This window comes from Paramisgurnus dabryanus, chromosome 2 (assembly GCF_030506205.2).
Source record: "Paramisgurnus dabryanus chromosome 2, PD_genome_1.1, whole genome shotgun sequence".
NCBI lineage: Eukaryota > Metazoa > Chordata > Actinopteri > Cypriniformes > Cobitidae > Paramisgurnus > Paramisgurnus dabryanus.
In genome coordinates, this window is record NC_133338.1 from 6,505,965 (window position 1) to 6,522,471 (window position 16,507).

General features: G+C 36.8%; 1 protein-coding gene across 1 annotated transcript in view; it reads right to left on the bottom strand.

Moving 5' to 3' along the window:
• il16 (interleukin 16) overlaps window positions 1–16,507 on the bottom strand; it is a 47,845-nt gene that overhangs the window by 19,598 nt on the left and 11,740 nt on the right. The window contains exons 3-11 of the mRNA XM_065294267.2: window positions 14,546–14,658; window positions 14,282–14,393; window positions 10,617–10,727; window positions 8,180–8,288; window positions 6,752–6,900; window positions 3,483–3,593; window positions 2,309–2,423; window positions 2,083–2,156; window positions 153–372 (exon numbers count right to left, since the gene is read on the bottom strand). Coding sequence (XP_065150339.1) covers window positions 153–372; window positions 2,083–2,156; window positions 2,309–2,423; window positions 3,483–3,593; window positions 6,752–6,900; window positions 8,180–8,288; window positions 10,617–10,727; window positions 14,282–14,393; window positions 14,546–14,658 — 1,114 coding nt within the window. The remainder of the gene's footprint in view (window positions 1–152; window positions 373–2,082; window positions 2,157–2,308; window positions 2,424–3,482; window positions 3,594–6,751; window positions 6,901–8,179; window positions 8,289–10,616; window positions 10,728–14,281; window positions 14,394–14,545; window positions 14,659–16,507) is intronic.

Genomic DNA, 16,507 nt, shown 5'->3' on the forward strand with positions numbered 1-16,507 from the left:
TTTATGCTAATGCATGTTATCACCCTAAGAAAAAATCACTTTTACTTGCACCTGAGCTCCAACCTCATCATTAATCTGCATTATAAGCCTAGTTTTGTTCGCCTAATTAGCATTTTTAGCCCAGCCCACAAGTGGATATCTTGTGCACCCACCTTTCTGGAGGGTGATTTCCATCATGACCCTGTCCTGGGGCTTGGCGGGGTTACTGAGGCAGTTATATTCTCCCAGGTCAGCGCTGGCTCGGCTTATACCTGTGCTGGAGCTCAGAGATCTGGATCGACACAGCTGAGACACCTGCCCGTGACTGGCCGGCAGAGCTCCCACCCGCAGACTGGTCCTCACCACCAGCGTTAACAAACCCTTCTTCACTTGCTTCAGATAGAGATGCACAGGTTATTGCTTGGGGACATACAGTAGATGACATTCACACATAATCACAGTACGCATACGGACATTTGTGATATTACCAATTTTATGTATAATTATATACATTATACATTGGGAGTCAGCTGACGTTAGTTTAACTTAGAATTACGTTACGTTACATATACTGTAGGTTAGTGATGGTCGGTTTTCAAGCACTGCTTCAACGAGGCTTCATTACGTCATAACTGTTTCGAAACGTTTCGAAAATCCGATGATTCACCACTAGGGGGTGTTGTAAAAAGTGTAAACTGTTTGGACAGAACTGGGCTGCGTTCAGCCCCGACAGAACGTTGCACAACGTTTATTAAACTGAAACGGTGATGCATTGAACACCCTGTTGTGATGACGCAAGAGTTGCAACTACGGTAGCTGAGAGGCCATTCTTTGTGTTCTTTTTTAAATGTTTCTGAAGCCTGATGAAATCGTTATAAATGTGTGTTTAATACTGTAAAATACCCTCGATGTTACAGTCACTGACCTTGCCGTCCAGAATGAAAGACAACATTCCAACTTGAACCCATTGAGCGAGCTGTCTCTTTACTATCGCGTGGTTTAATACATCTTGCCGCTGATTGAGCTGACATTTCTGACACACCCACCAAACAAGAGAAAACGCTTTTAAAACCTGTTGGATTCCGTTGCACACCGTTTCCAGGAAACATGTCGTTCAACCCGGAAACCGTAGCAAAACGTTGCGCACCGGTGTGAGATTGAACGTGCCCCTGCTTTTACACTATTTTGACCAGCAGGTGTCAACAGCGTGTGTGGTGTTTCGAACGCTTCGAAAAACTGATTACATTTTTTAAGCAATTGTTTCAATTGATTCAAAGCTTCAAAAAGCTTTGTTTCTCTCATCATTACTGTAGGTTGCATTATTACTCCGCTCACTAGTACGGATACGTTTTAAAAAGATAGGATATAACGTTTTTCTTTTCCCCCTGTTTTGTTTGTTTGTTTGAAAGCAGAGGGTCTGTTCTTTCATTTGATATATTTGTATGTTTATATATTTATAGAAGAAAATTTTCCTGAAAGGCATTTTGTGAAACTTTTGTGAAAATCACAAAAAATGCTGGCGGGCAACTTTAAAAAAAAGCCTGGCGGGGAATGAGTTAATTCAACATTTACATTTGTACGTTATTGTTATGCTTTCGCCCCTGCGATATTGGGGTTAGGGGTGGGGTTCCACAATTGTTTTTATTTTTCGAATAATCATACGTTTTTGTATGATGAACTTTGTACGAATTCATATAAATTACCTAACCTGTAAAATACGAACAAAATCCCGCTAATTTAATCAGTATGTGTACTTCCTTGGTCCTTGGCAACTAACCCAGGAGCATTACTGCTAACGAAAATCTCTACCAATTGAGTTACAGGGACAGCGATCGTTTAAAATTTCCTCTGCATGTTTGTTCATAAAACATTTTGGTTAATTTGATTAAATTTTAGCTAGCAACAGCACTGTAGTACACCATTAGCTAAATTTAAAACATTGTATCATGATTCAATTTCTCCTCAACATCGGCACACAAAACTATTTTCCATCTCAGTCTAGTCATCGGCGTTTAATAACACATATTAGTTTATAAATAAATACGTTCATCATGTAATAATAAATCACATTTAAAATGCACCTATGGAGGTGAGGTCACTCACTTTAAACTTCTGTAATGCATCTTCATGGGTCAAACCGTGCAGCGATTCGCCATTCAGTTCCAGTATTTCATCTCCTGTAAACCAGAAACAGTAATAGAGTTACCTAATATAATATTTCGGCCCGCTTCCGGCTAATGCATCATTTCGAACATCCCGTCTGGATAGATCCTGATAGATATGCTCATCCATTACCAATTACAGTGTGATATTTAACTAGCAAGTCCACCTTCCTGTAGCCTTCCATCAGCGGCCGCGGCTCCCCCTGGAAAGATGGTTTTCACGTAAATCCCCATCGGTCCATACATGCTGTCTCTGCCTCCAACTATACTGAATCCCAAGCCCTGAAATACATGTTTACATGTTTGATTCAGTGCATCACATTATGGTTTATTTATTATATATAAGCTTATGCTGAATATCACTTTGAGTAATTTTTTTCCATTTAAAAAGTGGTTTTAAATACATGCAATGACTTTCATACATTTTCAATTGTGGCTAAAGTGTCCAAATATTTAAAAGGAACAATGTAGCGTACAGAATGTAATATAGGCAGACCCAGACTAGAAATCAATGGGTTAAAATATAATTTAAATAGAGCTAATAGTTACACTGCAAAAAATGATTTTCAAGAAAAAAAATTCTTAGTATATATCAAAAAATTCTTAAACAAGATGTATTTTATTGATAAACAGAATTACCTAAGAAAATAAGTCTAGTTTTAGACAAAAAATATCAAATTTAAGTGATTTTGTGCATAAAACAAGCAAAAAAATCTGCAAATGGGGTAAGCAAAAAAATCTTGAACATTTTCTTAAACACTTAAATAAAAAAAAATCAAGAAAAATGTGTTTATCCGATTGGCAATTTTTTTGCGTGTTTTATGCAAAATCACTTTTTTATACAAAATCAATTTTATATTTTTGGCCTAAAAACTAGACTTATTTTCTTGGGTCGTTTTGCTCATCAAGAAAAAGCATCTTAATTTAAGAATTTTTAGATATTTTTACTGAAAACAAGACAAAAATACTAAGAATTTGTTTTCTTGAAAATAATTTTTTGCAGTGTACATAAAAAATCTGCCAATGGGGTAAGCACATTTTTCTTGAATTTAGAGTTTAAGAAAAATTTTCAAGATTTTTTTGCTTACCCCATTGGCAGATTTTTTGCTTGTTTTATGCACAAAATCACTTAAATTTGAAATTTTTGGTATAAAAACTAGACTTATTTTCTTTGGTCGTTTTGCTTATCAAGAAAAAGCATCTTAATTTTATTTGTACATTTATTTATATTATAAATTTTAGATATTTTTACTGAAAACAAGACAAAAATACGAATGTAACCAATCAAATAAGTTTTACACTTAAAGCCTGCGTGTATGACATCATGATGTGTTTTCCAACCTTGCCGTGGCCCTTCATTAGGACGATGTTGGAAATAATAAAAGCTTGTACGCTGCTGCATGAGTGGACCAAATGTGCAGAACTGAGAGAGCGAGATGGTCTGACCACTGCCTGCAGAAACAGAGAAGATACAGTAAACAAACTAACCAACTAACTAATATGGGAAGCAGATAAATGGCCAACAGGTTTACATTTTGTGAAATTCAGCAGAGCAAATGTGAGTTATATATTGTGGTCATATTTGTGTTACACATGCAGTGTGATATTTATTAATATAGCCACTTTGCTGATGGGAACGGGAAAGCACTTCGGAAGAGCACTTTTAGAGGAATAGAGATTCTTAGAGCACTTACTGTAACGACCATTTATATGATTACCAGTGTAATAATCCCATTATCACATAAAGCGCAACTGTGAAAGGTAGTTTAATGTTCAGATAACATTATGAAAAGTCCTAAGCAGGGTCGAAGCAAAGGGACAAATTTAATAATTTCAATTTGTTTGTTTATATGCTGCTGTTCCTTTAAGACATTTATAGACATGTAAATGATCTACAGATATGATTGGGTAACAATACCAGTGTAAAGGGCCAATCAAATTTCAATGATAAAGATAACTATAAAAATTTCATTTTAAAAATCTTTTTATTTTAAAGAGAATAGCAGAGTTCACACCACAATTTTAAGAATGCACTGCAAAAAATGACTTTCTTACTTAGTATTTTTGTATTTTTTTTTTCTTTAAAAATAAAAACAATTCTCAAATGAAGATGTATTTTCTTAATGAGCAAAATGACGTTTTAGACAAAAACTATACAATTTATGTGAATTTGTGCTTACAACAACCAAAAATTATCTGCTAATGGGGTGAGAAAATTTTGCTTAAATTAAGTGTTTAAGAAAAAATAAATCTTATTTTTAGTTTTTTTTTTTCTCACCCCATTGGCAGATATTTTTGCTTGTTTTAATTACAAATTCACTTAAATTTGATATTTTTTGTCTCAAAACTAGACTTATTTTCTTAGGCATTTTGCTCATCAAGAAAAAGCATCTTAATTTAAGAATTTTTAGATATTTTTACTGAAAACAAGAGAAAAATACTAAGAAAGTAATTTGCAGTGTAAAGATACAATGAACGATATCGTTGGGATCGCTTGCTGAGTGTTTTTTTCATCTGATGAACGATAAACCAGTGACAGCCAATCAAATCTATTTGAATTTAAAGTGCACATGCGTTTGAAATGACACAGTGGAGAAGCTCATTGCTGACGTCAATAACATTAACTTATTCCCCGCCAGCCTTTTTTTTAAAGTTGCCCACCAGCATTTTTTGGGATTTTCACAAAAGTTTTACAAAATGCCTTCTAGGAAAATTTTCTTCTAAAAATATATAAACATATATATATATATATATATATATATATATATATATATATATATCAAATGAAAGACACACTGCTTTCAAACAAACAATAAGCAAACAACAAAAAAAAGGTTTCACCCTATCTATATTTTTCTCTCTGCTTATAAACTCTTAAATATGGGTATAAAAAATAATTGCATTTTTGTGAAGGAATTTTGTAAGAGATCAGATTCAGAATGATTATCTAAATAAATTATTTTTTGCTTCAGTTTTTTTTTAGAAATTGGCCTTCTAGTGGATAATTGCGGTGTTACAGATAACCATAAAAACTCATCAGGAACACGTTTTTTCATGCAAATGCTTTCTCTTAATTGACAAGATAACTCGTCAATGGCAGGGAAAGAGTTAAATCACTTAAAATTTACTTCAAAATGTTTTTATTCTACTACATGACTGTAACAACAAAAGGTAAGATATTAGATACACAAACTAGATTCACTGTTTAGAGGATTTGTGTTTGTAATGTGTGACAATTACTGATACTATAATGGTGCCTGTTCATAACTAATTCCTTCTTGTTTTTCACAATGCGATATTGAAGGATAATTCTGGTATTTAACACTTTGAGTCTCATTTCTGGTTTGTTTTGGATGAACTACAGTGAAGGACACAGAAATTTTGACAATGGGTCGTGTCTTGACTTCGACTCGTTTAGAAGCGTCTCTTGACTGCTTCAGAATGGAAGTCAATGACCATGCACAAACATGTCATTAAAACAACACTTAACGTTCATTTTCAAAACTGTGCTACTCACCGAGTGGTTTGTGGTGTTCGTTGATGATTAAAAACAAATATATTGGCAAAATGTATGATTTCAATCCGTGTTATTTGCTATAGTGGAACTATTTTTTCAGATACCTCACAACCGCGTATATACTTCCGCTCTATATTTGAGTCTGAAGCGTTAGAACACTCCCGACCACTTGATGGCGACAACCACTTTGCCATACAAGTACGCTCGGTGTCTAGCGTATAGACAGTCACAATCGAGCTCAACTTCAAACCTAAAGCTGGTCACTGAGCCATCAAATATGGGAAAAATTTCTTCTGAGAGAAACCGAGGGAAAAAACTACAACCACATGTAAACAGACCCTTTACTGTTTCCCGGCAGCGGAGTGATATATCAGCGAGCAATGAGTCTTCCAAGAGAAGTCAATGGAATTTTACAAAATGCCAAATAAAACACGACAGAAACTGTATTTCGCTACACAACTTGTTTTTAATCATCAACGAACACCACAAACCACTCGGTGAGTAGCACAGTTTTGAAAATGAACGTTAAGTGTTGTTTTAATGACATGTTTGTGCATGGTCATTGACTTCTATTCTGAATCAGTTAAGAGATGAGTCTAAACGAGTCAAAAAGTCAAGACACGACCCATTGTCAAAATTTCTGTGTCCATCACTGAAGTTCATCCTGAAGTTCAAACCAGAAATGAGACTCAAGTGTTAAATACCGGAATTATCCTTTAAGGGAATAGCATTGAATCCAATTAGGGTCAATTTGACCCCTCCATCAAAACCAAAACCAAATTAAAAAACCTATTGACTTTGGGACAATGGAACCGGAAGTGCTAAAATGCTGGATTCGGGTTTTGCCTACAAAAAAACATCATCCCTGCGGCTCTCTATTACTGATTACTGAAAGTGTTGATATATAAATGTCACGTACACTTTTAAAATAAAGTTTTCTAAAAGGTGTCGGTTCTGTGTTTGCCTCTTTGCTTCCATTAACATCCAGAACCTTTCTGTTTCACAAAAGCTTTTTAGCAGTGGATAAAACATCCTACAAACTATAAAAGATGAAATCATGACCCGGAGATCAGATCCGGTCAGCCACCCTCACCTGTGGAATGCTATGAGGAAACTCCAGCTGTTGAGAAAGAGACTTCCGGTTGCCGTAAAAGCCTGCAGTAGAGTGCGTATGACACGGGAACAGCTCTGGCGTCTTCATAATGATGCTGTCCAAGTCTCCGATCCAGTATGGGTGAACGCCTAAAACCATGTGGACTTGTGAAGTTATGTAAGACATTGTCCTTTACATGCACAGTGGGACAATGTGAGCATGAATCAGTTTACTGTTATGAAGCAAGAAAAGCACACCATATGTTTATTTTCAGGATGTGTTCGCTAGAATAAAGATGTAATAGTACTCAGTCTTCGCAGTACTGTGCTGCGTGAATAGGCGGGGGAATTTTATGAAACCTGTGATGAATATCTCCAGGTCATATATTATCAACATGTACTTGATAGAAGTCCCCTTTATCTGACACCATCCGAACACAATCCCCCGGTTTCACAGACAGGGCTTAAGGCTAGTCTTACACTAAGACACATGCTGGAACTGTCTGAAAAGAAAATAACTTGCATTGACAGATCTTAAAATATGCCAGTGCCATGGATTTGTCCCAAGATACACACCAGCAGTGGCGGACGGTGACTCTTTTTTGGAGGGTGCACGATGCGAAACTCGTCTAAACATATACACAGCCCGTTGACGCGTCATGTGAACCTATGTGCTTCATGCGTCATGTCAAAATGCGTGCCTGCTGCAGACGCTTAGAAGCGGTTTATGATAAAAGTGATGCTCTCATTTGCCAGATACTCGCTTAATCTCTTGTAATCAGAGTTTAGTGTTAAGTTACAATACATTCACACGGGGCGTAAGCGTTAATGCTCAGGTCTTCCACAAACGTAAATGGCTGGCTCTGCCTAGGTTATTTGCATAAGGCAATCTGATTGGCTGACGCTCGCGTTGCCGCTTGAAAAGTTGAGAAATGTTCAACTTCTGCCGCGAGCAACGGCAGTGAACCGGCGCTGACGGATCCACAATTCAGTTCGCCAACGCTTGACGTCACCCATTAAAAGTAAATGGGAATCGTTAACGCTTACGAACCATGTGAATGTACCGTTAGCGTCTTGCAAGTATTTAATGAACATGTGCGTCTCTTTTATCATAAACCTTTTTGACACGCGCAGCAGGCATGTATTTTGACATGACGCATGGTGCACATAGGTTCACATGATGCACCAGATACATATTTTGACATGACAAGCCACATACGACACTCCAAACACATATTTGAAATTCGCGCCCCTCGGAAGAGAAGTCATTGGACTCGCCACTGCACACAAGTAACGTCTTTTTCTAAGGCATGTTGATAAAAGATACTTAAACATCTTAATTTAAGTAAGGCCTAGTCCTGGCTTTACCTAGGCCTAGTCTGCGAAACCAGGCCTATATGTAAGAAACATGCATGCAGATATGTCTTACTGGTGGAGTTGGAACGAGATCGCTTGCAGGACGTCTCTTGACAGTTCAGATCATCGCTCTCATCTTCACAGTTCTTGTTGTTATCTTCTGAAACCCTAATTAATGGCATCTACACAAACACACAGTCTGAAATTATTGCCAGGTGGTCATATCATAATGTATGGGTCATTCTACAGAAAAGGTGGAATTCTGGTGATGGAAATTTGCTTAAATGAACTTCTTTCAACATACCCAAAACTTCTTTAATAGCATTAATTAACTTGTCAAAGCTATGAATCCGCAAAACGGGGAGCTTAATAATCTATTTTTTACTTTTTAACACATTTTTATAAAGAATCCATGAGTCATTTATTTGTCATTGGTGTTACCTGTGATTTAAACAACATTAATGTTGGTACTAAAAAAAATTTCTCATTACAGTTTGTGTATTTAGTTAAAGGTTGAGTAGAGGAATGATAACAGCAAGAAAAATAATTGATTATTAATATTTGTTTAATTAAATTCTTATCTTTACCCAACATTGTATGAAATTATTTGATTCTCATTTTTACTTTTTTCTTTAAAACCAACAAAAACTAAAATATTCAACCAAAAAGGCTTTAATGCAAAAATTGAAATATCAACAATGTCTTACATCATATCAACAACAAAATATTACTAGAAAGTACAAGAAAATACATTCATAACACCAAAACTTGGTTTAACACCAATGACACAATGTAACACCAATGACAAAATTAGAATATAATTATAGAGAATGAATATGATAAAACTTATAAACTTTCATAAATTTTTCCATCTTGTTTTGTTTTTATGCTTTTATGTTGGTCAGTTAAAGGAATAGTGCTTAGTAAGTACTCATTAGAGAAGTAACACTAATGACGGTAACACCAATGACAATTTACAGAAAAAACTAACATTTTAACAAAATGGCTGCCATTAGTCATGTGGTATTTCATCAGAGATGTAACATACTTATTCAGTATAATGTATTTTTATGTAAAGATCTTTACACTCCCAGCTATAAAAAAAAGAGTCACACTAAAGACATCCAAAAAAACTTATCTCAAACTTCTTAGATATATCATGATATTTTATACAAATAAGGTAAGACATCTCAAAAACCTTTTGCCTTCCTCCACTGCACTTCTTTCACTGACCCTTTTGACCCATGAAAAACTTCAAAGAGCTGATGCATTGTTTCAAAATAAAAGTGCTTTGGGTAGGGTAACACCAATGACATAAATTTGGGGGACAAATATTTATTCGATATTATTCATATTAATAGTGTATTTTTACAATTTTAGTGTTGTAGTAAATTCATACAGGGTTAAAGGTTAATGTAAATTAGATTTGTTTTATAAAAAACATGGTTTTAAATAATAAGTACACAGTTCAACTTCCATGTATGATCAAAGGGACAGGGCAATTTTCAGGACCAGACATTTAAAAAAAAGGAAAAAAGGAAAAAAAAAAGAAATTTAAATAAATAAACTTTCATCATTCTAAGGACAGTCTATATTTATTAAATATTTATCATTATGGGATTATTGGGTCAAATTAAATGATTAAGGGGTCTGCAAAAGCAAGGGACAAGCATTTCCACCTTTTTTTGTAGAATGACCCGTATACATATCAAAAATGACACAAATGATGATGTTTATAGTTGCTAATCTTAAAACATTCATTTAGAAATCCATTGGTGTACCGACACAGGTGTGTATACATTGCCTAAATTACTATAACATTAAACATGTCATGTATCATTCAGTTAAACTTAAAGGGCACCTATTACCCAAAATTGACTTTAACAAGGTGTTGGACATAAATATGTGTTGGCAGTGTGTGTGAACACAGCAACCCTAGAGTGAAAAAAATCCCCATTAAACCAAAGCAGTCTCATTAGACAGACCACTTTTATTCTCTTGTTAATGTGACGTCACACTGATAAAGCCCCGCCCATGGACACTGATTGACACTCCTGCATTACCATAGGTTCCGCCCTCAGCAAGTTGTACGCTGTCCGCCATATCTCAGTAGTGAAGTAAGATTGTCTCATACTGTATTTACATGAATCAGATCTATTTACACCGAAAGCGTTCACATCGTCTCTCTTGGTAAGGGAGTGAGGAGCTGTAGCTCATATGCATTTAAAGGTACGGACACAAAAACAGCACATTTTTGCTCCCACCCAAATAGGGGCATTTTGGACATGCTATAATAAATTATACGTGGGGTATTTTGAGCTGAAACTACACAGACACATTATGTACACGCTTAATCTTTTAAAAAGGGGTAAAATAATTTAGGTGCCCTTTAAGAGCTGAAATTATCCATTGTGTAACTTTAGTTTTCGAAACACCATATGACGACATGACTCTAATCTGGCTTAATACAGCACACATCGCGCAGAATAAAAAAAAAGGTTTCTATGCACCTTTAGGTTATTATTGTTTCCGATCGACTCCTTTTCTCCATAACTGTAGCCAAGCCTGTCTGATTCATTCACCTTTGTAAACAGAGTTCTGCTCTCACATGGAAAGAAATCCTGCGGTATAAACACAACAGAAAACAATTATTAACATAACAGGACCATCTTTCTTAAAATGTGTGTTGAATCGTACTGTAAGACAGGACACATGCGTTTCTGTTTCTCTTTTCCAGTCCTGGATTAAATCAGTTTCTACCACCTAATAAATCTGCAGAGTGTCTTTCTTGGCTGAACAGATTCAGTGAATGACTTAAAGTCTGACTTATAACATGTGTCTTGTTTTCTAGTAAAAAAGACAAAGCATTTATAAAAGACGATACATTTACATATCGAATATACAGATAGTTCATGAGTTCGCATTAACATGTAATCGATAAGAAAATGAGATAACGCATACTTGGCAATGGCATGCTGTCCGAGGAGAGGGCTCTGAGCTCGGAATTTTTGCCCGAACCCAGAGTACTTCCCCCTCTTTAAATGGGATAAATGAAACTAATTGAGAGTGGAGGGATGCTGAAAAAATTGTCATGGGACAGAGGAGAGGGACTGCTATTTATAGGCACCACTTTGTTCTTTTTGGTTTGATCATATGACCATCAATTCTGTCATTTTGAGGCAAAACAAAGGGCACTGATGTATTTTAAGATATGTCAGTGCAAGTTGTTTCGAGTTTGGACAGCTCTTACATTTATTTTATGTAGTGGGTAGTAGCAGAAATATAAATTGCCATAAAAGCACAATCGTCATTGGCAAAGAAGCGTTTTCTCTTAACTCATTCCCCGCCAGCCATTTTTTTTAATTTGCCCCGCCAGCATTTTTTGACAAAAGTTTCACAAAAAAAAAAAAATCTGAAAATATATAAACATCCAAATATATTAAATGAAAGAACAGACCCTCTGCTCTCAAACAAACAATAAACAAACAAACAAAACGGGAAAAAAAACTTTTAATCCTATCTATATTTTTTCTCTGCTTATACATTTTTGAAAAGGAATTTTGTTAGAGATCAGATTCAAAACATACACATTTTCTCTTAATTGACGAGATAACTCGTCAGTGGCGGGGAAAGAGTTAAGTTAAATCAACTCAGAATGTTTTACCATATTTTTGTATTAAAGGGCATCTGTTATGCAAAATCCACTTTTAGATGTTTGGATATAAATGTGACCCGTAACGGAAACCAGTGACACAAGTTGGCAGCACAAGTTTCGAGAAAATGAGAAACAAAGTTTTTTTTTCAAAATTTGTGATTTTCGTTTTATTGCAGAATCTGATAGTTGAGATCACAAAGAAGCCTCTCCATGTGTGAGATAGCAGTTTTTGTATATTTAAAAGCGTACATTTTGCGGTTGAAATCGGCTTGTTTTTCCGGAGATTCTAGCGTGCAGCGGGGGGCGTCATTGTCTGTGTGTATATCCGCCCCCAAAGGGAACAGCGTGACTACTGAATAGGGATAGTTCGCCCAAAACTGAAAATAATATCATTAATGACTCACCCTTATGTCGTTCTAAACTCGGAAGAGCTCCGTTCATCTTCGGAACACAGTTTAAGATGATTTAACGTTAGATTTAGTCAGAGAGCTTTCTGTCTCCTCCATTGAAAATCTATGTACGGTTTCCATGTCCAGAAAGTTAATAAAAACATCATCAAAGTAGTCCATGTGACATCAGTGGGTCAGTAAGAATGTGTTGAAGCATCGAAAATATAGTTTGGTCCAAAAATAGCAAGAATTACGACTTTATTCAGCATTGTCTTCTTTTCCGGCTCTGAACCGCATGAAGTCACGTGACTGTAGTGACGCGGCTGCCCGTTCCTCAGACGTGTTTGCTTAGTTTTATTTATTTTTTCAAACTTTTAGCGTGCGTCTCCCCAGACTGTAAATGAAGCTCGGGCGCACAAAACAAAAGAAAAATAAAAGAAGCTGGGGCGGAACAAATAACAGTCAGCCGCATCGTACGTCAGCCGCGTCACTGACTTTATGGGGCGCCGCAGTCGGATGACGTCAAAGTACCGCAAGAGCTCTTCAAGAAATCTTACGGCGTAGTTTAATTTCGACTCGCTCTCGCGGTACTTTGACGTCTTGCAGCGCAGCATGAAGTCAAACTCATATAAGTTACACAGAGATCGTTGAATTCTTTATATAATTGGCTACATGTTTTGTCTATCAATATTTTCCATGAAGTCATTGGCTGATGGAGGAACGAGCGAGCGATTGGTAACATCTCTTAAGGACATCACGTTTTCGACTGTGCTGTTTTTGGATTATCTATTATACTACCTCCCTATTTTAAATACAAACTTTGAAGGCGGGTTCATGTGTTTGACGGAGTGTAATCTGATAAACCCTTACATGTTACGATGTAAATAGTCCTCAGATTGTATATTATATTCTATTACCAGAAGTTCAAGCAAAATCTGATGTAAACAATAGACTATATATCTATATTTCACGGATTATACGCATTTGTGGACAAAAATCATTGGATGATTCACACATCTGAAACAGACTGGATTCGACTTGTGATCCCCACAAAGGTAAAAGTCCTGTTTATTTTTGCATGTTGTCATTCGGACTTCTGCAATAAAATACTACATATGATGCTAGAACATCTGTATCTCAAAACGGCTTTACAGGGGGTATGGCTTAGCTAAATGAGATGTAAATGAGCCCCATTGTCTCTCCAGCCAGGGAAAAGGGAAAGACTGTATTCACAGGAATCAGATATATTTTACCTAAAAGCACTCACTGTCCATTTTGATAAGGGAGTCTAGGTGCAGTAGCTCATTTGCATTTAAAGGTACACGCACAAAAACAGTTTTTGCTTCTACTCAAATAGGGGCATTTGGACATAATTTGAGCTAAAACTTTACAAGCACATACTGACCACACCTGAGACTTAGATTACATCTTGGGCATAATAGGTGCCCTTTAAGGCTGATTAGAACCATTCTCAACTAAAGGACATTCAGGCCATTTTATTTTTCATCTGTTGAGAACAACACATGTTTAGTCTGAAATAAATCACTGAATGGCTTTCATAGCGATGTACGCCTGCTATCAGAAGCATAGCACAGAGTGTAGGAGTGAAGTTATTTGGGATCACTGACATTACAAGAACACCCAGAATAGATGTTTCCTGATCTAAAAGCACAAAAAACATCTCAGATTTCACTCCTGAAATCCCTTAGGAGAAATCAAATGAACATATTTATGTCTATAGTTGACATAGAGTATCGAGCTACAGGAAACACGAAAAAACTGTTTTCCCATTGGGTAATAAAAATATTTTTTTCGAATCTCATTAGTCATTTTTGTATTGTTTACTACATTTTTTGTTCTGAAAACAACACTTGGATAGTTCATCGAAAAATAGCCTACATTTAAAAATGTAAAGAACCAAACAGATCTGGGGCACCATTGACTTCCATTTTATTCAATGCCTTAGATCTTTCTTACCGGCTGCCACTGATCAGGAGACATGAGCAAAGATTTCCATGAATCAAATATTTAAAATAAAATTTTGTTCATGATACTTGTAAGAAGTAGTCACTGTTCTCAGAAAAACCCTTTGATCAGTTTGAATATAGATATGAAACTTATAAAGTCTTACTTCAGTACTGGTGGTTCTCTTTTTCTCTGGATCAGGCTCCAGTTTAGTTTGATCGTTTACAATCTGTCCGTTAAATGGGGTAAGTCTGTCTCCAAAGTAGATATAAGTGTCCCTAGAGACAGAGAACAAAGCACTTACATTCACACTATAATATGCAGAGCTTTGCGTGTGTGTGTGTTTGAGCGTGCACATGCATGCATTTTTCATGGGAACATGTGAATGGGACATTTGTTGGCAAAACAGTAAAAATTAGGTGATTATTACCTGTGCAGATCTTGACCAACAGTGCCGCCATTGTCATTGGACAGGAGTTTGTTATCGCCCACATGTAGCCCCTCCTCCCCAGCGGCAACACACATTCTCCAGAAACTGCTTTCCTGTTTTAGGGAAAAGCCACGGATCGGTCAAACAAGGGCGCTACTATTCCCACATTTAAAGAGACCTATTTACAACCCCAAAAAATCAGACCTAGAGTTAATGGTTTGACAGCTGAAGTAAATGTGACTGTAGTAACTGTGTTTTATTAGACCACGAACCACATCAGATCATAAACCACATCAGGGTCCCAATAAAAAGAAGCTCAATGTCCCACAAATTAAGACTACATGAGCATCTATGAGAGTTGGGTTGGATCATTTTACTACAGCAATGGTTTAGAAAGCAAACAATGTTTAAAACCTTTTACATTTTTTTATAACAAACTTTCTCACCGATAGATGCGGATTTAAGCATAGTGTCATACCGCAGAATTGTTTTCTGCATCAAGGAATTCCTAGCAGATCTACATCAGCAAAAAGAGTGAGGTAAACAACCGGAGCGCACTGCGGTGGATGCTGCATCCCACAATGCAATCTGCTTGACCTTCTTTTCCAGCATGACAAATGGACCTAGGTAACATCTCATTGACTCAATATTTGACAAGACTATTTTATATGAAATTGAAGTAATTGACTGCATGCCATTCTCTCAATTTAGCATGTAACACAATAGTTCAAGGTGCCATTTTTTGTGTGTGTTTTCGAAGCTATGATTGTGTTTACAGTGCGCAATATACACTCACCTAAAGGATTATTAGGAACACCATACTAATACTGTGTTTGACATCCTTAATTCTATGTGGCATTGATTCGACAAGGTGCTGAAAGCTTTCTTTAGAAATGTTGTCCCATATTGATAGGATAGCATCTTCCAGTTGAGATTTGTTGGAAGCACATCCAGGGCACGAAGCTCCCGTTCCACCACATCCCAAAGATGCTCTATTGGGTTGAGATCTGGTGACTGTGGGGGCCATTTTAGTGCAGTGAACTCATTGTCATGTTCAAGAAACCAATTTGAAATGATTCGAGCTTTGTGACATGGTGCATTATGCTAGCCATCAGAGGATGGGTACATGGTGATCATAAAGGGATGGACATGGTCAGAAACAATGCTCAGGTAGGCTGTGGCATTTAAACGATGCCCAATTGGCACTAAGGTGCCTAAAGTGTGCCAAGAAAACATCCCCAACACCATTACACCACCAGCAGCAGCCTGCACAGTGGTAACAAGGCATGATGGATCCATGTTCTCATTCTGTTTATGCCAAATTCTGACTCCACCATCTGAATGTCTATATAGAAGACCAAGCAACATTTTTCCAGTCTTCAACTGTGCAATTTTGGTGAGCTTGTGTAAATTGTAGCCTCTTTTTCCTATTTGTAGTGGAGATGAGTGGTACCTGGTGGGGTCCTCTGCTGTTGTAGCCCATCCGCCTCAAGGTTGTGCGTGTTGTGGCTTCACAAATGCTTTGCTTCATACCTCGGTTGTAACGAGTGATTATTTCAGTCAAAGTTGCTCTTCTATCAGCTTGAATCAGTCGGCCCATTCTCCTCTGACCTCTAGCATCAACAAGGCATTTTAGCCCACAGGACTGCCGCATACTGGATGTTTTCCCCTTTTCACATAATTCTTTGTAAACCCTAAAAATGGTTGTGCGTGAAAATCCCAGTAACTGAGCAGATTGTGAAATACTCATACCGGCCCGTCTGGCACCAACAACCATGTCACGCTTAAAGTTGCTTAAATCACCTTTCTTTCCCATTCTGACATTCAGTTTGGAGTTCAGGAGATTGTCTTGACCAGGACCACACCCCTAAATGCATTGAAGCAACTGCCATGTGATTGGTTGATTAGATAATTGCATTAATGAGAAATTGAAGAGGTGTTCCTAATAATCCTTTAGGCGAG